Source organism: Manis pentadactyla, chromosome X (assembly GCF_030020395.1).
Source record: "Manis pentadactyla isolate mManPen7 chromosome X, mManPen7.hap1, whole genome shotgun sequence".
Lineage (NCBI taxonomy): Eukaryota > Metazoa > Chordata > Mammalia > Pholidota > Manidae > Manis > Manis pentadactyla.
This window is the reverse complement of record NC_080038.1, coordinates 146,880,390-146,906,871: the sequence shown is the minus strand read 5'-3', so window position 1 is coordinate 146,906,871 and position 26,482 is coordinate 146,880,390. Positions and strand designations below refer to the sequence as shown.

The 26,482-nt window shown below is 41.0% G+C and overlaps 2 protein-coding genes across 5 annotated transcripts in view; one reads left to right on the top strand and one right to left on the bottom strand.

The window, feature by feature from the left end:
- Nucleotides 1-666: 666 nt before the first annotated feature.
- Nucleotides 667-26,482, bottom strand: part of F8 (coagulation factor VIII) — a 141,594-nt gene continuing 115,778 nt past the window's right edge. For all 4 annotated transcript variants that reach the window (XM_036923550.2, XM_036923552.2, XM_036923551.2 and 1 more), the window contains 4 exons: nucleotides 21,664-21,808; nucleotides 21,130-21,278; nucleotides 20,168-20,344; nucleotides 667-3,883 (listed from right to left, as the gene is read on the bottom strand). In XM_036923550.2, the coding sequence (XP_036779445.2) occupies nucleotides 3,728-3,883; nucleotides 20,168-20,344; nucleotides 21,130-21,278; nucleotides 21,664-21,808 (627 nt within the window). In that variant the 3' untranslated portion in view covers nucleotides 667-3,727. The remainder of the gene's footprint in view (nucleotides 3,884-20,167; nucleotides 20,345-21,129; nucleotides 21,279-21,663; nucleotides 21,809-26,482) is intronic.
- On the top strand, nucleotides 23,445-25,682 carry F8A1 (coagulation factor VIII associated 1). The gene has a single exon (XM_036923553.2). The coding sequence runs from the start codon at nucleotides 24,016-24,018 to the stop codon at nucleotides 25,144-25,146; it is 1,131 nt and encodes a 376-aa protein (XP_036779448.1). The 5' UTR covers nucleotides 23,445-24,015; the 3' UTR covers nucleotides 25,147-25,682.

The window sequence follows — 26,482 nt, the reverse complement described above, 5'->3', positions numbered from 1 at the left end:
CTAATATACATAATAGATTTTGTTTTTAATTGTAGGTATGGGAAATGTTTTTTTTTCAAATAAGTAGAATCTTACATAGTTAAGTGTCCTAAATTAGGTTTTATTTATTTATCCTTAAAATAATTAAGAGTCTTTATATCTTCTAGTCAGTATTCACTTATTTAGGACCAGACTATGTTTCAATATTTGATTCATAAACATAATATTTTCATGCTTATCAGAATAAAATGTTATAACATTTCTAACATCCTGGGGCATTAAGGGCTTATTCTCAGGTGACTTCTCAGCTAAATATTCCTTACTTTCTGAGAAGCCTACTGCCCCCATCTCCCACCCTACTGCTTCCAAGTGCGGAAGCCTCCAAAGTTCTGTTTATAGTATAGAACGCAGTCTACAACCGGCTGAAACAGATGAGACCCCTGACCCCAGCCAGAGAGGTTTTTTCTCCTGGAAAGTGGAAGTTAAGTGGCAGAAATGCAGCTCAGTCTCTTCTGGCTACTAGTTCTGAGAATGTATGTGAGTGAATATACTGTCATATCACAACTCCATGTTCCTAGCTGGTGTTCTCACAATATTTATTTTAGCACTAGTGCGAATAAGAGACAGGTACAGCCATGATAATGTGCAATGACACAAAAGAGGAGCTGACACACAGAGTAAACAGAGTTATGTTAACAAAGTTATGTTTATTCACTTAGTTGTGGATATTTCACAACATGCATGTGTATCAAGTCATGCAGTCATACACCTTAAATATGCACAATTTTAAATTGTCAATTATACTTCAATGAAGCTGGAAAAAGAAGTAAAACACTTCAAAGTAGCTCAAACCAAATGGGAAGAATTTTTGTAATTCCCAGGGGAAAAGAACTACTAGCCAAATTAAAAAGCCCCTCATTCTATCTTACCTGCCTTCATTACCATTCTGCATTTTATTCAATAGTAAATAAAAATAAACTGAAGGATAATCACATGAAGAGAACCATTAGAAGAACCTACAGAAGGAAAAATAATTCCTTTATAAATATCTCAAAATTTTTCTAGTTATCAGAGAAAAACATAGAGCAGTAAGTTAAGTATTGTTGATATCGAGTATAAAATTATTAATACAATTTCCAAATATGTATCCCCATATAACAGTATTCAGCTGTACCATTTTATGTTTACAGATACATCAATAGGAAAAAATACTTTGTTAAGATGTGGTATTTTCAGGGGAAGACTGGATTTACCCCAGGAATTCAAAGACAAATTTGCCTGGAAACATGCACACATTGAAAGCATAAAACAAAAACAGGCTTCTTGATGCCTTTTTCCCTAGTGCTAACCCAAATATCTAATCAAGCTGTATACCTGTTATCGCTTTGCTAAATTAATATTTGTCAAGTGGAACACTGGGTGCCATATGGTGAGCAAAGGTTTCACAAGGGACCATAGAGAAATTGAAATAGAGATACTTACTACTTGCACAAGTCTTGGAGAGAAGTACATGGCCTCCAGGGACCTCAAGGGGACACACCTCAAAAAGCTGCATGGGGAGGTCAAGGCAGAGTGTAGACAGAGAGGCAGGACCCCGGGGGCACACACTTTTATTAGGGTCTGTTGTAGAGTGCTTGGGTGTTCCTTGGCTAAAAGCCAGATTGGTCAATTCAAACCAAAAAGTAGGTCCTATTAGACACCAGGGCCCAAATAATCAGGCAATCCGTCTACATTCCCAAAGGGCAGTCTTTCAACCTATAAGACTTTGCCAGTAAAGCAATCAAAGTGGTACAGATCAGTCCGGTTATAACTTTTGGGACAATTCACCTCAAACGGCTTCCTTTGTGCCCAGAATTTTTATATGCTTTGGATAAACTCCTCAGAAAATGAAAGGACAGCCGCCTATTGCTAAGTGTGCCTCTGACGACCATAGGGAACTCTTAAAATTTGGCTCCAGGAGCAGCAGGCATCAGATACCCAACTCAGGCCTCAGCAAAGGTCTTTTAAATTTAACCCTTTAAGTTGAATTTAACTAATTTGCTCAATGTTGCCCCGGGAGGAGGGGTTTCCCGGCTTGGAGCCAGTTCGCCATGAATTTGGTGAGACTGAAGAAAGGCCGACGGGAGGTGGGTGGTACCAAGGGGCGCACACCGTGTGTTCTTTTCCCAGCAGGAGGAGGACCCCGGACCCCGTCCGTGTGGCTGCCCACCGGCCCCGCGGGCCCCTCCCGCCTCGTCGCCGCTCGCGGGCCCCGGCCGCAGCCCCTCTCTCACTGCACAGAGGAGAAAGATGGGCAGAAAAATAAAGATATGTGAATGTATGTACTCTGGCTGGAAAATTTCTTGGATTCCATTGAGGAAATGTTTCCTTCACATCTTTGAAAATGTTTCCTCACTGTTTTGTCGAAATTGCAATTGAGAGTTATGAATCTTGGTTCACAAAACAAGGACCGAGTAAGAATACTGTGGAACGTGAGAGGCAGACAAAGAGATGGCCACCACCAATATCCCTCTAATTCTTTCTTCTCTGTAGGTGATCTATTCTTACCACTTCTTTTTTACAGTTTTATTAAGTTGGTCTTGGTAAATTAGGTGCTAAATATTTCCTAGTTGATACATTAAAAACAGTCCCCAAAAAGGTCAGATGATCAGTGTGCAGCAGGATTATGTCCCCTTCGCAGTCCAGGAGATGTTTGTGTAGTCAGAGTGAAGAGGCTGTGGGACAAAGGGGTGGGTCCTCATGTGTCATTTTATTTCAAGGTTCCCAGTATGTCTGCAGTCCTAACTTATTAGTGTTTTGTTGATTCGAATTAATATCAAATGGCTTTCATTTTACATCCTTCTGAGATTAAACGGAACTCTTTTAAAGCCATTCATCCCTTTAAAAATCTGATTAAATCTTTGGACACTCCTGTCAGAAAAATACCCATGTGCAATCATACATGATGTATATAACTCCAGGGAATTTGGGGGCTCTTGAACCTCATCTATGAGCCTCAGTTTAGGAACACTAGTCTTTTAAATATATATATATATATAATTTTTTAAATTAATTATTAGGAACACTAGTTTTTAAGGTAAGAATGTACCACTAACAATGCTCTGAGATGACTGAATAAGATAAATATATCTATCTATAAGAAGGCAAAAATAGACTTCAATGTAGTAGTTTTTATATTATCTGTATTTTGCAGACTGTTAAAATGACTTGCCTTTTAATTTCAAGGCTATGGTGATATGATCACCAAACATGTTTTGTTACATGCTTGACCAGGATAATGAATAGGTGAGAGTTTCATTTTAAGTATATGGAGCGTAATCTGAAATGCTTACATCATAAACATCTTCAGCCAACTTTAAACACAGTTTTTCCATAGAGGAGGAAGTGGTAGCTGTGTGAGATCTGACTTGTCAGGAGGAGAACGCTTTCCAGATGGGTTTCCTCATTTCTTTTCGCCTAATTTCTTTGGAAGAAAGGACCCGTCTGGGAGCAGCTGCAGCAAATCGGCAAGCATTCAATAGGGTGCAACACGCCCAGGAAAGGAGGGTTAATGACAGTTCATTTGGAAGGCTTCAGGGCAATGTCTGCTAGGATTGTACAGTTAAAATACATAGGAAAATGTGGAGCTGGAAGGCACCTGGAGGCCAGACTCAGGTAGAAGGCGAGACTGAGAAGGATGCTGGACTGGAGTTCGGGAATGGCCTGGGCCCAGAGTTGAGGGGGAGGTGAATTGGGGAGTGACGGGTAATCAGTACAGCTGCTGCGCCTCGCAGCCCATTACTTCCAGCCTCAAGGCAATCTGGTGGGCCCAGCTCTGGGGGTGAATTCTAAGATAGCGGGTCAGTAGCGGCGGGTCGAGAGGGTTCACCACAGATGTGAAAGAGTCTTGATTTCCCTGAAAAACCTGAAAGAGGAAAGAAAGCATTTAGTAGTTGTTTGACAGGGAAAAAATTACAATGTCCATGCTTCCAGTGATTGAGGATTGAACCCTGGGAGCTGACTGGATGACTCTGTGTCACACACCTCTGGGCCTGGGAAAATAGGTGTGACATCTAGAATTACAAACGCCCTGCTGGCCTTATAGCTGGAATGTGTCTTACCCACTTGGCAAAATCTTAGTGAAATTGAGTGTTTTGTCCTACATTACACACAGCATCCCTGTGTTGAGCCATCTGGAGATGGAAGCAAGAAGAGTACACAGTAAATGGTCAGTAAATGGAAGCTACAGTCACAAGTTAGATAAACTGATTTTACACGTGCTCGTAGCAATTTTAGGATGATAGCAAAAGCAACATTGCAAGGCATGCAATTTAGTGTGGCCTGGCTGCTTTGGCAGGCATGGGTACAGAGGGGAGAAGGAATAGGGAAGAGGGTCTAAGACCCAAGGCATCTGTCTATTCTGGGACTTTGGAGGTAAAGTGTGGATAAAATGAGAGTTCCTGTGGCCAGAATTCTCAGCTGGCCCTGGTTGACTAGGTCACTGCACACCTGTGGGCAATACATGGCTGCTGACTCTATATAAAAGCTCTGCCCAGTGCTCTGGACATGACACGGTAGCAGGGCTGCAAGGCTGGAGAAGAGCAGAGCAGAGGCTGGAGTGGTGGCAGCACCGAAGACAGAGGCCCACAGGATGGCTGTGCGGGACGGCTGTGCAGAGAAGCCCAGAGGACAGCTGTGCGGACAGAGGGGCCCAGAGGCAGAGACTGGCTTGCTGCCTGCAGACTTTCTCTGAGTGAATGGGATTCTAGTGACTGACCTGCCACCTGGAAATAAAGTTGGGTATAACCCTTTCACCCCAAGAACATTTTGCCGTCATTTTCTTTGGTCACACTGAATTCACAGTGAACTTGCCTGGGGCTGAAACCCATTGGCAAGACATAAAGCCACCTATGAACCAGGTGGAGGTTTGGGGAAATTAAGTCAACTATTCAAAAAGTGCAATTCAAAGCAACTTAATATATAAACCTAGTGATGCCACACTCTCAATTAAAACCTTCCATGTCACTTAGAATAAAATCCAAACTCCTTATTCAGGTTTCTGAGCCCTGCCAGATATGGCCCCTGCCAGTCTCTGATCTCATCTCCCATTACCTTCTCCTCATTTTGCTGCATTGCAGATAAACTTACCCCTTTTGGTATCCCCTTTTTACTCATCCTTTTTATCTTTTGAGTCTCAGTTTAAATGGCATCTCTTTAGAGAGCTCTATACCATCTAAAATAATGTCAACCGGTTCATTCCCTTCATAGCATTCAATATATTCTCATTTATCTGTTTACCTGCTTACTGACCATTCCCTCCATTTTCACCACCAAATGTCAGCTTCATGAGAGCAGAAACCTTGGTCACCAATTTATCTTCCACACAGAGAACACATAGCATAATGTATACACATGGCAAATATACCATAAACATTTGTTAAAGTTTGTTTGATAAAACTTTTGAGAAACATTAAGGTCCCTGTTCTGAGATTCTTTGACAAATGTTTATGGTATATTTGGAGGTGTGTACATCTTCTGTTAGGCTTATTCCCTAGGATTACCTCTCAACTTTTTATTTTGACATGTCACCAACCCCAAGAAATTGAAAGAATAATACAAAGAACACTGAAATCCTTCACCTAGATTCACCAATTGTTCACATATTAAGATATTTACTTTCTACATACACACACTGTAGGGAAAGTGGAAGTTCCCATGGCCAGGATGCTCTACTGACCCTAATCTACTTGCCCACCGTGCACGTGCAAGGATGGAATTGGCCTACTGGTAGGCATTGCACACATGTTGGCAATGAGCCATTATTGTCTGTCTTGCTATATAAAGACCTCCGCCCGGTGTTCTGCACAGAGGTGGAGATGTAGGCTGAGGTGGACTGCAGACTTTCTGGATGCAGATGTGACTCTAGTGCTCAACCTGCCACCATGAGAATAAAGCTTGTATAAACCCTTTACCCCTAACATTCTGTTCTTGTTATTTGGTCTCACCAAATCCAGAGTGAATTTGTCCAGAGCTGAAACCCTCTGGTGACACACACACACACACACACACACACACACACACATTTTCTGAATTACTTGAAAGGAAGTTGTAAACATCATGGCATTTTACTTCCAAATAGTTTAGCATACCAAATGTAAAAATTAAGTCATTTTTCTACATAACCACAAAATATCCCCAACAAATATAAAATTGATACAATATAATAAAATTTTCAAAAATTTCCAGTTATCACAATATTATTTTGTGATAATGGTTTTTCCAATCCAGAATCTAATTAAAAACTCACAGATTACATTTATTTATCATCTCTCTTAAAATCTCCTTCAAACTAGAACAGACTCCTAGTCTGGTTTTCTTTGTCCTTCATGACATTGACATTTTTTTTAGGAGAGCAAGGCAGAGGCTTTTATTTAGAGATAAAGTGAGAAGACAGAGCTCCTGGCTCAGGCCAGGAGGGGACAAGAGAGCCCCGGGGTGGGTGAGAGCTTGGTTAAAGTGGTGTCCACCAGATCTCTCTGTTATAAAGGTTACCATTTCTTTTTCCCAACAATCTGTGGGGTCATACTTTGAGATTGTGAAAATATTCTGCTCCCCATCAAATTTTCTTCCAGTGGTTTTAGCATCCATTAAATTCCTTACAACTATTAAATAGTGTATTGATGGTTGCAAATTGGTTTCCTAATTTTATCATTTCTTCTACATTTATTAGCTGGAATTCTTCTGTGGAGAAAAGATCCTCTTTCCCCTTTATATTTTCAACTGTGATTATGGACTCCTGGATTCTTTATTATGTACTATAGTCCATTACCAACATTATTCTTTTTGATGTTCAAATTGTCTCAAATTTGGCCAGTAGGAAGCCCTTCAATCCAACTCCTGTGGTCTTTTCATATGACCCCAGAACATCGTCGTGCACACCAAGATGTTCCAAGATCACCTGGCAGTTTCCTTACTCCAGCCTTGGTCGGATTCAGTCATTTCTCAAGGAGCTCAGGTCCTTTTTCCTGGGCCATGGTGGCCACGGCATTTATAGATCAACAGTGCTTGGAGTTGGTGATGTTCTGCTCCTCTCAGGTTTGGCCATTTTTTTCCCTCATGAATTGGTTTATGTCACATCTACTTACACTCTACTGGTCAAAATGAGTGCTGGAACAATAGCATATAAGGAATTTCTAAATTAACAGAAAATGGCAGGTGAAGTAAAGGGTATCATTGGTCTTCATTTTTCACTACTTCCTTTTATGTAGCCTGGGATAAGAGGGCTGGCTCATTAGGTTTCTTAGTCCAGGAGCACCCTCTACTGTTCATAAAGTGCTTTTACCGGACACTTAATTTCCACCATTTGATTTCTGGTTTCATTCAGCACCAAGCGTCCAGATGTGTCCCAGTTTAACAGAAACAGTGCCCTGCCAACGTACTACTTCTAGTCGCACATACTTTCAATCAGTACCTCATTACTTAGTGTAGGACTTCCTCTTCCCAGAAGTGATTCGATCTGTTTTATACCACCGCTAGTTCTCACACTGACCTACCTGATCAGCTAAGCTACCTTTGCACGGTTATTTCCTATTTACTTGAAAGTTGAAACTTACAGTATTCTTGTCTTCTACTTATTCTAGGTGAGTCAAGAGTGAAATTTTTAAATGCATGGTTTTTGAAGGCTGTACAGAGAGATTTAGGCAGCTGCTATTATCTAATGAGAATGTGAAGCTCAGTACTTGGAATTTTTAAATGCTATTTTAAACGTTTTTTTCAACTGTTTCTGACATATAGAAATATAAGTAAATTTTGTATTGATTTTGTTTTCAGCAAACTTGCAAAATTATATTATTAATTCTAGTAATTAAGAGAGAGATTCTTTTGGATTTTCTATGTACATCATCATACATCTTCCACATATTATGAGGGTTTGTTTCATCTTTTCCAATCCTTACATTTTATTTATTTTTTGTATCTTACTGCACTGCTTAGGACATCCAATACAGTTTTTAATAAAATTGGATGTGGAAGATTAAAGATGGCTTTGAATTTTTTGACATTCCTCCCATGGAGAAGTATTTGCTTTGTTTTAAACCTGGGTTGGCCATTGATTCTTTAGACTGTTAGGCAGAAGTGATGCTGTGCCAGTTCTAGGCCTGGCCTTTGCAAGAGGAATGGCAGTTCCCTCCTTGGTTTCTTGGACTCTCTAACTCTAACACAAGAAGGGTGATTTTCCTAAGACCACCAGGCTGTGAGAAGCCCATTACATGTGGAGAGTCCCTGAGGAGACACCAAGTGGAACAGTCAGGGAAAACAAAGGTACCAGACATGTGAGTCCAAAGTATTGTGATTTCTCACTGGCTGATTTTGTGGATCAAGAATCTAGGTTATTCTGGCTGGCTGGCTGGCTTGTCTCTGTGCTCCATGTGTTGTCAGTGAAGATGGATGGATGGACCTATTTTCTAGAAAGTAGAATACTTCAGACTCCCAGTTCCTCCAATGCCTATTTGCTTAGAACAGCCCTACCTACTCTGCCCTTTCCTCCATGAAAGAGCTGGCCTCACCTTTGTTTTCCAGAGTTGCCTATGGCTTTGCCACAGCTTTCTTGTCCCGAATTGCAATTCTCTGCTGCTCCTGTATAAGCCCACTTTTGCTGGTAAAATAACTGTCAGTTTATTTTTAAGATGAACAATTCCTTAGATAAGTCCAGCTTGGATACATATTGCTAATATTTTGTTTCAGATCTATGTTCATGAAAGAAATTGGCCTGTTATTTCCTTTCTAATAAAATTGTCCTTGTTGGGTTTTGTTGTTATCATGAAGAGAGTTGGATAATGTACAATCTTTTTCCATTTTCTGGAAGAATCTTTGTAATATTAGTATTATTTCTCCTTGAAAATTTGGTAGAGTATTTAATGTAGCCATCTGGATCTGGAATTTTCTTTGTAGGAAGATTTTCAAACACCAATTCAATTTCTCAAAGGTTACAGGAGTTTCAAGGGTTTCTATTCCTTCTTGAATAAATTACGTTAACTAGGAGTTAATCCATTTTACCTGATTTCCAAATTTACTGTCATTAAGTTAATAAATATCCTCTTATTTTTTTGTGTTGGCAGGATTTTACATGGTGGTAAATCACTCGTGTATGTTGGAAAATCTTTACATTTTAATACGTTAAAGTAATTTTCACTAAATATTCCTTTTTTGGGTGAGGTTTCAGATTTCTCCTCTTGGCATCATGTAGATAGGTATCATTAATTGTCTTATGATTTTTATTATTGTTTAGAAATCAGCTATCAGTTTGTCAGTCATTATGGTAATATATGTATCTTCTGGCTTTTTATTTTGTTAAAATGTATGTAACATAAAATTTACCATTTAACCATTTTAAAATGTAAAATTCCATGGCATTTAGTACATTCATTATTATCTAGCTCCAGAATATTTCAAGCATTCCAAAAGGAAATCCAGTACCCATTAAGAAGTCACTCCCCCTTCCCCTTTGCCTCCAATCTCTGGCAATTACTAATCTGTTTTCTGTTTCTGTATATTTGTCCATTCTGGATATTCATATAAATGGAATCATACAATATGTGACCTTTTGTGTCTGGCTTCTTTCACTTAGCATGTTTTCAAGGTTCATCCATGTTATAGCACATATCAGTACTTCATTCCTTTTTATGGCTGAATAATATTCCATTGTATGGACAGACTACATTTTGTTGTCCATCAGTTGATGGACATTTGGGTCATTCTCACCTGTTAGCTATTGTGAATAGTGCTGTTATGAGTATTCACATACATGGTTTTGTTAACTGTCTATTTTTAAGTCTTTTGAGTACACACCAGTAGGGAAATTAATTGCTGTGTTATATGGTAATTCCATGTTTACTTTATTAAGAACTGCCAAAATGTTTTCTACAGTGTCTGCCCTATCTCACATTCCCCATTTCACATTCAAATGTGGGTTCCAATTCTTCTACATTCTTGTTAAAACTTTTAATTTTCTGTATTAAAAAATTACAGCCATCCTAGTGGGTGTGAAGTGATATCTCATTGTGTTTTTTTATCTTCCCATGCTGTGGGTTGTCCTTTCAATTTCTTGACAGTGTCCTTTGATGTACAAAAGTTTTTAATTTTGACGAACTCCACTATATCTATTTTTCCTTTGTTGCTTATAATTATGGTGTCACATTTAAGAAACCATTGTTAAATTCAAGGTCATGAAGATTTACCCCTATATTTTCTCTTAAAAGTTTCATAGTGTTAGCTCTTCAATTTAGGCATTTGATCCATTTTGACATGATTTTTGTATATGGTGTATGGTAACTTGATTCTTTTGCATGTAGATATCCAGTTTTCCCACACTATTTGTTGAAGAGACTATTCCTTTCACATTGAATGGTTTTGGCACTATTACTGAAAATTAATTTACCATAGATGTAGAGGATTATTATTGGACTTCAATTATATTCCACTGATCAGTCTGTCTTTATGTCAGTACCATGCTGTTTTAATTACTGTAGCTTTGTAGTAAGTTTTGAAATCAGGAAGTGTAAGTCCTCCAAGTTTGTTCTTTTTGAAGATTGTTTTGGCTATTTGGGGTCCTTGCAATTCTAGATGAATTTCAAGATCAGCTTGCCCATTTCTGCAAAATCGGACATTGGGATTTTGATAGTGGTTGCATCAAATTTGTAGAGAGCTTTGAGCAGTATGGCTATTTTAACAATATTAAGTCTTTCAATCAATGAACACAGGATATCTTTCCATTTAGGTCTTTAATCTTTTTCAACAATGTTTTATAGTTTTCAGTGTACAAGCCTTGCACCCCCTCAGTTAAATTTATTCCTATTTTATGCTTTTTGAAGCTATTGTAAATTAAATTGCTTTCTTAATCTCCTTTTCAGATTATTTTCATTGCTAGTATATAAATACAACTGACTTTTATGTGCTCATCATGTGTCCTGCAGCTTTGCTGAATTCATTTATTAGCTCTAATTTTTTTTCATGGATTCTTTAGGATTTTCTACATATAAAATCATATCATTAAGATAGAGAGATAGTTTCCCTTCTTTCTTTCCAATTTAGATGACTTTTATTTCTTTTTCTTGCACAATTTCTCTAGCTATAACTTCCAGTACAATGTTGAATAGGAGTGGCAAAAGTGTTTGTCAGTTCTCCACTATTTCTTTCTTTTCATTCTGGGATTCCGATTATACTTATGCTAAGCTTTCTCTATATACCCCATGTCTCTTACTTTCATTTTCTGGTTTCATCTTCTATGTTCCATTCTGGGTAATTTCTTCAGATATATCTTTCAATTGACTGAATTCTCTTTGGCTGTGCCTAATCCGCTATTTAGTCTTTCTTTTCTTTTTAATTTAGTATTTCTTTGATTTTAAAACTTGAACAATTAGAGAATTAAAGATTATGGCATGAGAGGTGAGACACAGGACTCCTCCTAAAACCACATGTAATATGAAAATATAATTAATACAGCTAATCCTGAAAAAGCAACAGGAAAGAGGACTGTGCCAAACTGCATTAACCTGGAGAAAAGAGCAGACCTCACGGAACAGGGTAACATACCAAAGCCGTGGCTTGGCAGGACCCAAGCCCTTCCCCCACCGCAGCTCAATGGCGGGAGGAAGAGAAATGGAGTGGGGAGGGAGTGGAGGGCTGGGACTGCTGAATACCTAACTCTGGAGATCTGTCTGGGAGCACAAACATTTCATGGTGCTTACATGGTACTCTCGTGATTAGGGGGTTGGAAAGTGAAGACAGGCAGAATTCCTGGAGAGACTGAGATTCCAGCTGCTTGTAGAAAGCAGGGATCCATATCCGGCTGCTCTGGGACAAAACAAAGGCGTGCAGTCTGAGAGACTTCCTAACAAGGAAGCCCTTAGCAAGATGGCTGCAAAAGGGGCAAGGATTTCACAGAGCTTACTGCTCAGGAGAAAGGACAGGTAAACAAAATTGTCCGGGTGCACTCTGCCCAGCAGACTGGGAGCTTTCACAATTTCCAGATGCTCCAGCTCCCTGGCTGGCTACACAGCTCCAAGGAACCCCTCTGTGACAGGCAGTCTACTGAGCCATTCTCCCAGCCAGCCCCACCTGGCTCGCAAACTGACAAACCCTACCCTGGCATTAGGCCAGCTAGAGGGAAGATCTGTCCACAGCAACTACAAACGCAAAGCATAGAGGCTTATACCTGTGTGCTCAGCCCACTGGTTTAGGCACTGGAGACAGGCATAGCAGCCGGGAAGCAGGAAACAGCTCTTCCCTCCCCCCAGGCACCAACAGCACTCCCCTGTGACCCCCGACATTGCTTCAGGGGCTAAGCAGCTCCAGAGAGTAGAGCTTCTGGGCACTGGAGGGTGCCATATACAGATATGAAATGCCAGAGGAACCTGGTTCAAAGTAAAATTAATAATGCAACTCCTAAGAAAGATGATATCGACCCCATGAATCTTCCTGAAAGGGAGTTCAAAATAAAAATCATTAACAGAGGTACAGAAAAATATTCAAGAACTCAGGAATGAATTCCGGTCAGAGATCCAATTGTTGAAGAGCACAATGGAGGGTACTAAAAGCAGATTAGATATGGTGGAGGAGATGATAAATGAAGTAGAAACTAGAGAAGAGGAATACAAAGAAGCTGAGGCACAGAGAGAAAAAAGGATCTCTACAAATGAAAGAATATTGAGAGAACTCTGTGACCAATCCAAATGGAAAATATTCGCATTATAGGGGTACCAGAAGAAGAAGAGAAAGAAAAATCTATAGAAAGTGTCTTTTAGAAAGTGTCTTTGAGGAGGTGATTGCTGAAAACGTCCCCAGTCTGGGGAAGGAGATAGTCTCTCAGGCCACAGAAGTGCACAGATCTCCCAACACAAGGGACCCAAGGAAGACAACACCAAGACATATAGTAATTAAAATGGCAAAGATCAAGGATAAGGACAGACTACTAAAAGAAGCCAGAGAGAGAAATAAGATCACATACAAAGGAAATACCACCAGGCTATCATCAGACTTCTAAGCAGAAACCTTACAAGCCAGAAGGGAGTGGCATGATGTATTTAATGCAATGAAGCAGAAGGGCCTGCAACCAAGATTACTTTATCCAGGAAGATTATCATTTAAGTTTGAAGGAGGGATTAAACAATTTCCAGATGAGCAAAAGTTGAGATAATTTACCTCCCACCAACCATCTCTACTGTGTATTTTGGAGGGACTGCTATAGATGGAAGTGTTCCAAGGTTTAAAAGCTGTCACCAGACATAATAAAACCACAGTAAAGAAAGTAGAACAGCTAATTACTAAGCAAATGCAAAATTAAATTAACTGTCCCCAAAGTCAATCAAGAGATAGACAAAGAGTAGAGAATATGATACCTAATATATAAAGAATGGAAGAGGAAGAAAAAGGAGGAGAAAAAGAAAATAACCTTTAAGAATAGAACCCTTAGATTGTGTTTGTAATACCATACTAAGTGAGTTAAGTTAGACTCTTAGATAGTAAGGAAGTTAACCTTGAACAGGTGTTAACCACAAATCTAAAGCCTGCAATGGCAATAAGTACATACCTATCGATAATCACCCTAAATGTAAATGGTCTGAATGAACCAATCAAAAGACATAGAGTCACTGAATGGATAAAAAAACAAGACCCATCTAAATGCTGCATACAAGAGAATCACTTTAAACCCAAAGACATACAGAGACTAAAAGTGAAGGGATGGAAAAAGATATTTCATACAACTAATAGGGAGGAAAAAGCAGGTGTTGCAGTACTTGTATCAGACAAAATAGACTTCAAAACAAAGAAAGTCACAAGAGACAAAGAAGGACAAAATGATAAAGGGGTCAAACCAACAAGAAGATATAACCATTATAAATATCTATGCACCCAACACAAAAGCACCTACGTATGTGAAAGAAATACTAACTGAATTAAAAGGGGAAATAGAATGCAATGCATTCATTCTAGGAGACTTCAACACTCCACTCACTCTGAAGGACAGATCAACCAGACAGAAAGGTGACAGAGGCACTGAACAACACATTAGAACAGATGTACCTAACAGATATCTACAGAACTCTATACTCAAAAGCAGCAGAATACACATTCTTCTCAAGTGTACATGGAACATTCTCAAAAATAGATCATATACTAGGCCACAAAAAGATCCTCAGTAAATTCAAAAAGATTGAAATTGTACCAACCAGATTATCAGACCACAAAGGTATGAAACTAGAAATAAATTACGCAAAGAAAATGAAAAATCTCATAAACACATGGAGGCATCACAACATTCTCCTAAATAACCAAAGGTTCAATGACCAAGTAAAAACAGAGGTCAAGCAATATATGGAGACAAATGACAACAATAATTCAACACCACAAAATCTGTGGGATACAGAGAAGGCCGTGCTAAGAGGAAAGTATGTTGCTATACAGGCCTACCTCAGGAAAGAAGAACAATTCCAAATGAGCAGTCTAAACTCACAATTAACGAAACTAGAAAAAGAAGAACAAATGAGGCCCACAGTCAGTAGAAGGAGGAACATAAAAAAGATTAGAGCAGAAATAAAACCAACAAGAATAAAACAATAGACAGAATCAATGAAAGCAAGAGCTGGTTTTTTGAGAAAATAAACAAAATAGATAAACCCCTAGCCTGACTTATCAAGAAAAAAAGAGAGTCTACTCACATAAACAGAATCAGAAAAGAGAAAAGAAAAAATAGAGAATACTGTGAAAAAGTCTATGGTAACAAACTGGATAACCTAGAAGAAATGAACAACTTTCTTGAAAAATACAACCTTCCAAGGCTTATCCAGAAAGAAAAAGAAAATCTGAACAGACCAATTACCAGCAATGGAATTGAACTGGTAATCAAAAACCTATTTAAGAACAAAACTCCTGGACCAGATGGCTTCACCGCTGAGTTTTATGAAACATTTAGTGAAGACCTAATACCCATCCTCCTAAAAGTTTTCCAAATAGTAGAAGAAGAGGGAAATCTTCCAAACTCATTCTATGAGGCCAGCATCACTCTAATACCAAAACCAGGCAAAGACCCCACAAAAAAAGAAAACTACAGACCAACATCCCTGATGAACAGAGATGCAAAAATACTCAACAAAATATTAGCAAACTGAATTCAAAATACATCAAAAAGATCATCCATCATGATCCAGCATGATCCATCATACATCAACTCAGGGATGCAAGGATGGTACAACATTCAAAAATCCATCAACATCATCCACCACATCAACAAAAAGAAGGATAAAAACCACGTTATCATCATCTCCATAGATGCTGAAAAAGCATTCGACAAAAATTCAACATCCATTCATGATAAAAACTCTCAACAAAATGGGTATAAAGAGCAAGTACCTCAACATAATAAAGGCCATATATGACAAACCCACAGCCAACATTATACTTAACAGCGAGAAGCTGAAAGCTTTTCCTTTAAGATCAGGAACAAGACAAGGATACCGACTTTCCCTACTGTTATTCAACATAGTACTAGAGGTCCTAGCCACAGCAATGAGACAACACAAAGAAATAAAAGGCATCCAGATTGGCAAGGAAGAAGTGAAACTGTCCCTGTTTGCAGATAACATGATATTGTACATAAAAAACCGTAAATAATCCACTCCAAAACTATTGGATCTGATATCTGAATTCAGCAGTTGTAGGATAGAAAATTAATACACAGAAATCTGTGGCATTCCTATACACTAACAATGAACTAGAGAGAGAAACCAGGAAAACAATTCCATTAACAGTTGCATCAAAAAGAATAAAATACCTAGGAATAAACCTAACTAAGGAAGTGAAAGACCTATACTCTGAAAACTACAAGACAGTCATGAGAGAAATTAAAGAAGATACCAATAAAAGGAAACACATATCCTGTGCTCATGGATAGGAAGAATTAATATTGTCAAAATGGCCATCCTGCCTAAAGCAAGTTACAGATTCAATGCAATTCCTATCAAAATACCAACAGCATTCTTCAATGAACTAGGGGAAATCATTCTAAAATTCATATGGAACCACAAAAGACCCTGAAGAGCCAAAGCAATCATGAGAAGGAAGAATAAAGCTAGGGGGATTATTCTCCCCAACTTCAATTCCCACTACAAAGCCATAGTAATCAAGACAATTTGGTACTGGCACAAGAACAGACCCATAGACCAATGGAACACACTAGAGAGCCCTGATACAAACCCAAGCATATATGGTCAATTAATATACAATAAAGGAGCCATGGACATACAAGCGGAAAATGAAAGCCTCTTCAACAGCTGGTGTTAGCAAAACTGGACAGCTACATGCAAGAGAATGAAGCTGGATTATGGTCTAACTCCATACACAAAAATAAACTCAAAATGAATCAAAGACGTGAATGTAAGTCATGAATCCATAAAACTCTTACAAGACAACATAGGCAAACATCTCCTGAATATAAGCATGAGCAACTTCTTCCTGAACACATCTCCTCGAGCAAGGGAAACAAAAGCAAAAATGAACTCATGGGACTACATCAAACTAAAAAGTTTCTGTATGGCAAAGAACACCATCAACAGAACAAAAAGGCATACTACAGTATGGGAGAATATATTTGTAAATGACATATGCGATAAGGGAATAACATCCAAAATATATAAACAACTCACATGCCTCAACACCCAAAAAGCAAATAATCTGATCAAAAAATGGGCAGAGGATATGAAGAGACAGTTCTCCAAAGAAGAAATTCAGATGGCCAACAGACACATGAAAAGATGCTCCATATTGATAATCACCAGAGAAATGCAAATTAAAGCCACAATGAGGTATCACCTCATACCAGTAAGGATGGCCAGCATCAAAAAGACTAAGAACAACAAATGCTGGTGAGGATGCGGAGAAAGGGGAACCCTCCTACACTGCTGGTGGGAATGCAAGCTAGTTCAACAATCATGGAAAGCAATATGGAGGTTCCCAAAAAAACTAAAAATATTTGACCCAGGAATCCCACTCCTTGGAATTTACCCAAAAAATACAACTTCTCAGACTCAAAAAGACATATGCACCCTATGTTTATCACAGCACTATTTACAATAGCCAAGAAATGGAAGCAACCGAAGTGTCCATCAGTAGATGAATGGATAAAGAAGATGTGGTACATATACACAATGGGATATTATCCAGCCATAAGAAGAAAACAAATCCTACCATTTGCAACAACATGGATGGAGCTAGAGGGTATTATGCTCAGTGAAATAAGCCAGGTGGAGAAAGACAAGTGCCAAATGATTTCCCTCATTTGTGGAGTATAACAACGAAGCAAAACTAAAGGAACAAAATAGCAGCAGACTCACAGACTCCAAGAAGGGACTAGTGGTTACCAAAGGGGAGGGGTGGGGGAGGGCAGTGGAGAGGGAGGGAGAAGGGGATTGAGGGGTATTATGTTTAGTACACATGGTGTGGCGGATCATGGGGAAAACAGTGTGGCACAGAGAAGGCAAATAGTGAATCTGTGCGTCTTGCGGCACTGATGGACAGTGACTGCATTGGGGTATGGGTGGGGACTTGATAAAAAGGGTAAATGTAGTAACCACATTGGTTTTTCATGTGAAATCTTCGTAAGAGTGCATATCTATAATACCCTAAAAAAAAAAAAACCTGGCCACCACTTTACAACCTATAAATAAATAAATAAATAAGTGAATGAATGAATGAATGAATAAACAAATAAAACTTGAACGATTATTTTTTTATTTCTAATGGTATTGTTTCTTTACCAAAACTGACTAATAATTTTGGATAATTTTAAATTTATTTTTGTGTTTCCACAATTCATTGCTTTAAATATTTTATGCATAATTATGTCATGCTATACATCTGATAATGTCAGTATCTGATATTCTTCAGGTTCTAAATCTGTATTGATGTCTCTGCTTGCTAACAGAAAAGTTGACTTGTCTTGCATGTTTGATCTATGTTTATGATCTTATAATTTTAATATGTGGGAATCCTGGAGAACTAAAGTGGGAATGCTTTCTCCTAGAAGACTTGATATTGGCTCTTCCAGATGCCAGGAGGTACTATTTACCTGCAACTCCCTTAGGTCCTTTCTGGGGTTCATTACTTAATGCAGAAGTTTCACATTCAGTTCTCTTTGCATTTTTCTCAAAGCTTAGTCTCCTAATAAGAACACTAATATAAGCATTTTCCGTTAGGAAAGGTACTCCATTTTATATTTTCTCATTTTCCACCTCTCTTTGCTCTGATTTAAAATCATTATTTTAAAGTAAAAGCTCATGGTTTTTCATTGTTGTTAGTGAGTAGACTGGAGATTCCCCTTCACTGAGTGTAGCAGTGCATTAAGTTATGTACTGTTAGTGCTACAGCCTTTTTAATTGTGTCAACACATATGTAAATGTACTTTACCATTTTAACGATTTTTAAGTGTACAATTCAGTGACATTAAGTACATTTATAATGTGCAGCCATCACCACCATCCATCTCCCGAACTTTTTCATCTTCCCAAACTGAAACTCTGTCCCCATTAAACACTAACTCCCCATTCTCCCCTCCTACTAGCCTCTGTTAACCTCTATTCTACTTTCAGTCTCCATGGATTTGCCTATTCTAGGTACCCCATTATAATTGTTAATTTTATGTGTCAACTTGACTAGGCCATGGAGTGCCCAAATATTTGGTCAAACATTTTTCTAGGTGTGTCTGTGAAGATGTTTTTGGATGAGATTAACATTCAAATGACAGAGCAAGTAAAGCAGATTGCCCTTCCTAATGTGGGTGAGTTTATCATGCAATCAGTAGAAGACCTGAATAGTACAAAAAGGCTGACCCTCCTCTGAGTAAGAGAATTCTTTCTGCCTGACTGCCTGTGAACTGGGACATAGTCTTTTCCAGCCTTTGGGCTGAAAATGAAATACCAGGTCTTCCTACGTCTTGAGCCTGTTGGCCTTCAGCCTGTAACTTATACCATCAGCTCTCCTGGTGATTGGACTGGACTTCACACTTGGATTGGGACTATACCATTGGCTCTCCTGGGTCTCCAGCTTGCTGACTTACCCTGCAGATCTTGGGCCTTGTCAGCGACCTGCAGATCTTGGGACCTCCATATTCATGTGAGTCAATTCCTTATAATAAATCTCTTTATGCACACACACACATACATGCACATGAGCATTCTATTGGTTCTGTTTCTCTGGAGAATCCTGACTAATACATTCATATAAGTGAAATCATACAGTATTTTCCTTTGGTGTCTGGTCTATTACATTTAGCATAATGTTTTTAAGGGGCATCCTTATTGTAGCACATATCAGAGATATACCCTTTTTAAAATGGGAATGTCCTCTTGAATATATATTATCGATACTCTAGTCCATTAAACTGCCAGAAGCAGAAGTCTTTAATCCAGGCTTGAAGGACCAGGAAATTCTTCTTGGAGGAGATGATGTTTATCTGAGACTTGAAGATGAGCCAGGTGAAAGTGGGAAGTACCTAGAAAAAGTGTTCTAGGTAGAAGAAACAGTACATATAAAAGCCTGGTGTGAGAAAGAATACGCTGTTTTTAGGGACCTCAGAGTTTCTTATTATGAGTTTAGAAAGCAAAGGAGCAAGTGGCAAGAGACTGTACTAGAGAGATTGGTAAGGGCCATACAATGGCTAATTCTTAGTGAAAAAGAAGACGAGAGACCATAGAGATGAACTATTCATTCTCCCATTACTCATAGTAAGACTTGATGTCATGTCCTCTAATTAGCACAGTTTGTTGACCCAACCAACAAACTCATATCAAGAAGGAAGAGACTGGGTCACTAAAGTTAAAGGTCAATGAGGCTTGGGAATCTAAGTTGCTGATGAGGATACAGACATTATTAAGGATTTGGCAAATAACAAATTCTTCTTCACCCCTATGATTCTTGCCGTCATCCTGGGTGACACCAACATCCATGAGGATAATCAACTCGGATCTACCCTGCCCTTTCCTGGGATTATCTGTCCTTTCTTAAAGTTGCTGTGCCCTTCCAGAATGCTTTCATGGTATCCTATTACTATAGATACTCAGTAAAGTTTATCTTTAAAGTTTGGTCATATATCCACCTTGTTATGTTTTGAAATGTCAAGTTCTTATAGAGGTTTCATGCATTTCCTATGAGACTGGCATACCTTTACTTTGCCATTCTGGAGAAATGGAGTCCAGTTATGGCCATCTTGACTACTGGAGATGAGGAACTCCTTCACATACATGCTGGTAAGAAGAGACTTCACCCCCTGTGTGGTTATTCCTGTGACTTTCATTGTCTTCTGGAAGTCCACTTGCAGCCACTCTTTTGGATTATTCACCTGAGGAAGTTAATTAGACTAGTATCCTGTTGGACACTAATTGCTCCCACAAATCACCAAATCCCTTCTTTATAACCATATCACACCACTTATCACTCTGCATTTTAATGGTCTGTTTGTTCAGTCTGCCTTATTAGACTCTAAGCAACTTGAAGGCCAAAAGTTTTCATGAACCACCTCTGTATCCCCACGGTCAGCCATTTAACAGTTGCCCAGTAAATGCTTACTGAATGAATCTATGAGCCATATATAGATGGCCTAGAGTGTTAAAAGTTTGGCAATGTATTATACAACCTGTTTTGTTTAAAATAAGCCCCTGGAGGAGCAGAAGCCATTTACTCCATTAATCCCCAAAGCTACTCAGTGATTGAAAATCATAAGACTGAGTGCTTCTGGAATAGAACTGTGCCCAATGAACTGTACATGACTGTGAACCTTTCCTTTGAAAAACATGCAAAGAGGGCTAATTATTGATAGTTCTCTGTAAAATTGGACTTTGGCTACTCTAATTCTTTGACAAAGATTAGCACAGAATTGTATATAGAGATTCTGTTTCCAGGAGGTTCAATTAGGGATCATCTCCCCCAGTGAATGCTGTCTGAAATCACATGGCACATCCACTAAATATCTGTGGGGTTTTCAGCCCATAGTCAACTCTCCTTGACACTCTTTTGGGAACAATCAGGTGACAGAAGTACCACTGAAGAAACAGTCAAGGGCTTTCCATATTCTTCCCACTACTCCGTCTTCTCCATCAGTTTAATGGCAATTTTGTTGCCTCTTACCTGGGGTCTCCACGCATTAGTCCTCCCCTGGAGATGAAGTCGTGCTTGTGAAGGAGACCAGGTGGCAAACATATTGTTTAAGTAGGATGAGGCAGTAATCTGTGCATCTGAGATTGCTTTATTCTCCATTCCCAGCGGCATGCTGCAACCTCAAAGAGATAAAAGAAAAGAAGATGATCACACAGGCAAGATGCAGTCTAGGTTCTACTGGCCCGCCTCCACTGACACTCCAGGGCTATTGTCATTATGACACCATTTCCCAGGCATTAACTTTTGCACAGATTCTGTTATTGTTAACATGCTTCCTGTTTTCTGCTCAGCTCTGCTCAGCTCTGTTTGACTTTGATTTGCCTTGTTAACAGCAGTGTAGGACGTGGCTGCCCCCAGGGAAATCCACACAATTAGAATGACCAAATCCTGGCTTGCCCAGTACTGTGCTGTCCTCGGAAGTACCCACTAGTGTCAGGAAAATCAGACTGTTAGTCACCCTACCCATGATTGGGAGAGGGAGGAATATGGTAACTTGGCACTTACTGTTTAAATCACAGCCCATCAATTCCATGCGAAGAGTGCTGCGGATGCTGTAATGCGTTGGGTGCAAACGGATGTATTGAGCAATAATTGGAGGGTTAAAAATATTGTGTTTTATTCCAGATGAATCCACATTGCCAAAGAAGACCTTCAGGGAGGGATAAGGACAGATACAGAAAAAGTGAAGATAAGAGTAAAAAGCAATTCTTCCCAATCTTTTCTTCCTTCTACTTTTGCTTTGTGGATTTCTCAGCAACACCCAACACTCAAGTAAAACTATACAGATGTTAGGATGGAATATGTGAGGAGAACCAGGAGGAAGAATGGAATAAGGGTGATTAGGTCTGGGCAGTTGAAATAGTCTTCTACTTTGGGTCCTGTAAAATGCTTATCAAAGTTGAAGGAAGCCATCTAGGGCTTTGCTAATCCAGTATGGGCCACAGACCAGCAACATGAGCGTATCCTGGGAGCAATTAGAAATGCAGTATCAGATTCTGTTGTTGTTGACATGCTTATGCTACACCTACTGAATCAGAACATGAAGTTTGAGAAGCACTAGCTTAGGGCAGAGTCAGCTGTGGGGGAGCACTGAGAGCAGGCAGCCTACCACACTGGTCTCAGAATGATCTTCCACGAATGTGGGCTCTGTGTGTATGTGTGAGCTGTGCAGCATTAAGTAATGATTCCTTGTGTATGAATTTATGAGACATATGTTAATATTGAACATGTAAGGTTTAGGACCTTGACATGTCTAGGTTCTAGGGAAAAGTACATGACATACTGAAGAGAAAAGAAACACAGTTTGAGAAATATGGTGGAAGTGCCAATTCAAAAGTTCTAGATTTAAACTGTGACATATAGTATAAGGAAAGTTGAAAATCATATCTCATAAAACACTGGGATTCTCATAAAACACTGGGATTCTTTACCTGCTTGAATACACTAAAATAGGAATCAATATGTCTGTTACACAATTACCCATCAGAGCTGTAGTATTATAGGGCACTTAAAAAATTGTTTTGCCATGTAACAAACTTTTCCTTTTACAAGATAAAAATTAATACATTTTTAGCATTGTTCCAGAAATCACAGCCTTTTTTGATGAATATATTTGCTTTGATTTTTAGTCAGTCCTGTGTCTTGATTAGGACCCTTCTTAGGGAGAAAATGTATTAATTGAACAAATAGTTAATGACTACATAAATCCTAGATTCCATCTATTATGTGACAGGAACTATACTAGGTGGCTTCACTGGTGAAGTCTATTAAATGTTTAAAGAAGGACTAACACCAATCCTTCCCAAACTCTTCCAAAACAGAAAAGGAGTGAAAACTTCCTAATTCATACTACAAACCTGGCATTTACTCAATACCAAAGCCAGTCATACTTCACAAGAAAAACATTACAGACCAATATCCTTTACAAATATAGATGCAAAAATCCTCGAAAGAATTTTACCAAATTGAATCCAACAACATATTATAAATATTACATTCCATGCCCAATAGCAATTATTCCAGGGATGCAAAAATGTTTCAACATAAGAAATCTGATTAATCAATACATTAATAAAAATAAAGGAGGGGGAAACCACGTTATTATCTCTAAGTTGTTGTTATTCTCTGTTGCTGTTGTGGAATCTGGTTACAGTGCTCCAGTTTCTCCCACAGGGACCATTGCAGAAGATTTAGAGCATGTAGATTGTAAGGTGAGAATCCTGGAGGGGTGGAGTGTGGGTAAATTGGGGTTCCTATGGCCAGGATCCCACTGAACTTTAACCACCTGATTATGATACTGGCCTGTTGCTAGGTTACCGCTTCCACACCTTTAGGCAGTAAGCTATTATTGCACTGTATAGAGAGCTCGGCCCAGTGCTCTGGGCGGAAGCAGAGACGCTAGTGCTCGACCTACCGCCCGAGAACAAACCGGGTAAGAAACCCTTTCACCCCAAAGAAACATTCTACTGTCATTTCTTTGGTCACATTGAATCCATAGTGAACTTGCCGGGGGCTGAAACCCATTGGCAAGACACGTGCAAAGTCGAATTTAGGGTCGCGCGGCGTCAGGAGCTGAGTTTTGATAGTGGTACGGTAAAGATGCTAGGAGACGCCTTGTAGCAACCTGGGCAAACAAGCTGTCACCTAGCAACAGCTGGCTTCCGGCATGGCCTCGCCCCAGGACCCCAGAAGGGTGCTCTCGCAGCTCGCCATGAGGCCCCGCCTCCGAGCCTGACGGTTTGCATATCACCAGGGCAACGGGGCGCGCGGGGACGCCCGGGCGGGACGCAAGGCTGGTCGCAGCCCGCACCGGCGCAGGCACGTCCGCCCAGCTGCGTCAGCGCTGGGTCGGCGAACATGGCGGCATCCGCGGCGGGCCTGGGCGGCGGTGCGGGCCCAGGGCTCGAGGCCGGGGACTTCCTGGCCCGGTACCGCCAGGTGTCGAACAAGCTGAAGAAGCGGTTCCTGAGGAAGCCGAACGTGGCGGAGGCTGGTGAGCAGTTCGGACAGCTGGGCCGGGAACTGCGCGCCCAAGAGTGCCTGCCCTACGCGGCCTGGTGCCAGCTGGCCGTGGCGCGCTGCCAGCAGGCGCTCTTCCACGGGCCCGGGGAGGCGGTGGCGCTCACCGAGGCCGCCCGCCTCTTCCTGCGGCAGGAATGCGACGCGCGCCAGCGCCTCGCCTGCCCCGCCGCCTACGGGGAGCCGCTGCAGGCCGCCGCCAGCGCCCTGGGCGCCGCCGTGCGCCTGCACCTCGAGCTGGGCCAGCCGGCCGCCGCGGCCGCCCTCTGCCTTGAGCTGGCCGCCTCGCTGCGCGACCTGGGTCAGCCGGCCGCCGCCGCCGGCCACTTCCAGCGCGCCGCCCACCTGCAGCTACCGCAGCTGCCCCTGGCCGCGCTGCAGGCGCTCGGCGACGCCGCCTCCTGCCAGCTGCTGGCGCGCGACTACAATGGCGCCTTGGCGATCTTCACGCGCATGCAGCGCCTGGCGCGCGAGCACGGCAGCCACCCGGCGCGGCAGCCTCTGCCCCTGCCGCCGCCGCCGCCGCCGCCGCCAGGGCCCCACCCGGGACCCGGCGCGGCCCCCGCGCTGCCCGCCGCTCTGCTCCCCCCGAGTGCCGGCCCTGCGGCTGCGCCTTCTCCCGCCGCGCTGGGCGCCTTCTCGGACGTGCTGGTCCGCTGCGAGGTGTCCCGCGTGCTGCTGCTGCTGCTCCTGCAACCACCACCTGCCAAGCTCCTGCCAGAGCATGCCCGCACCCTGGAGAAGTACTCCTGGGAAGCTTTCGACAGCCACGGGCAGGAGAGCAGCGGCCAGCTTCCCGAGGAGCTCTTCCTGCTGCTGCAGTCCCTGGTCATGGCTACCCAGGAAAAGGACACGGAGGCCGTCAAGTCACTGCAGGTGGAGATGTGGCCGCTGTTGAGTGCGGAGCAGAACCACCTCCTTCACCTCGTTGTGCAAGAAACCATCTCGCCCTCAGGACAGGGGATCTGATGCATCATGCTAACCAAGTGACTTTTGGCTTTTTACCAAACCTCACGTGCCCTTTGCGTTTGGCGTGGGGTAGCAGGCGGGGAAGAAAAGACACTGATCTTGGCAGTCCTACCTTTATCTTATCCCTTTTGCCACCGTAGGAATTTAGTTGACTGAAAGTTACCTGTATCCCAAAGACTTACTTCCATAATAGTGGGAGGTAAAAACCAATATGATATAATTGGAGTAGAGAACATGACTCTCTGCCCCAAAATTGCAACATAAAAATGAGAATCCGTTTTGTCCCCTTCCTCTATTTCCACCCAACTCATTCCGCCCCCACCCCGCCCCCTGCATCTTTGTTTCATAGTAAGGACTTTATTTTGCACAGCTCTGTCTAAATACTTAAGCTATATGAGTTTGTTTTTTAAACATCACTCTGATTCCTTAGCGTTTTTCTATGGCTATCTACCCCATACATATTCCTGGGAGTCATTTGATTACATACATCATTGTTGCTACAGCCCTAAATCCATGATAAAGCCATTCTAATACTCCTAACTTGTGGTTTAGATTCACTTCATCTATAAAATGGGAATCGTTTATCTGCGTATCAGGAAGCAGAGAGCAAAAATGGCCAAGTTCTCTCAGCTATAAGATGTAGTCAGTCATTTGATGCTGACAGTGCACCTAGTATGAGGCCTATGCTAGGCAGTGAACCTGCAGAGATTATTTGCAAAGTGGTCCTTAATCAGCTGCTATGCAGTTGTGGCTGGGGAGGCCAGGGTGTGTCAGTTGTGCATTGGAATTCACAGTTTCAGTTCTGAGAGGTACGCATAATCCACAGGACAGCTTTTATCTGAAACTCCCACTTACCTGAATATACATGAGATCAGTATGGTTCTTTGGTATTGTCATGTGTATGCAAAACAAGTGTCCTTGTTTCCCAAAAGCAGCATGGCAGGCCATTATAAAACACTCAAGTTTCAAGGTATTTTTTTTGTCCAAATTTACACAGTACTAATCTTTTCGGGTGACATTTAAGGACAGTTTGGGGGTAGGTGTGTGGACCATTATCAGAATGAGTTAAGTGCCTCAAAATGTGCGGGGGGGGGAGTCTTTTAGGGCATTCTACTTCTGTTTAGACTATGTGCAAGTAATAGGTAACTGAAAAAGGACATACAGGAGAGGCCCATTCCATGCTGTCACTGGGCAGTCAGGAAGGGTCCTTCAGAACCCTGAAAGCCTAGTCCAACTTTTTGCAAAAGGGGCAAGGGTGCGTTCTCTTTTGTGCTTTTGCTCTTTCTGGTATGTTCCTCCCAACCCTGGCTGCAGGCCTGGACAACTGCCTTAATGT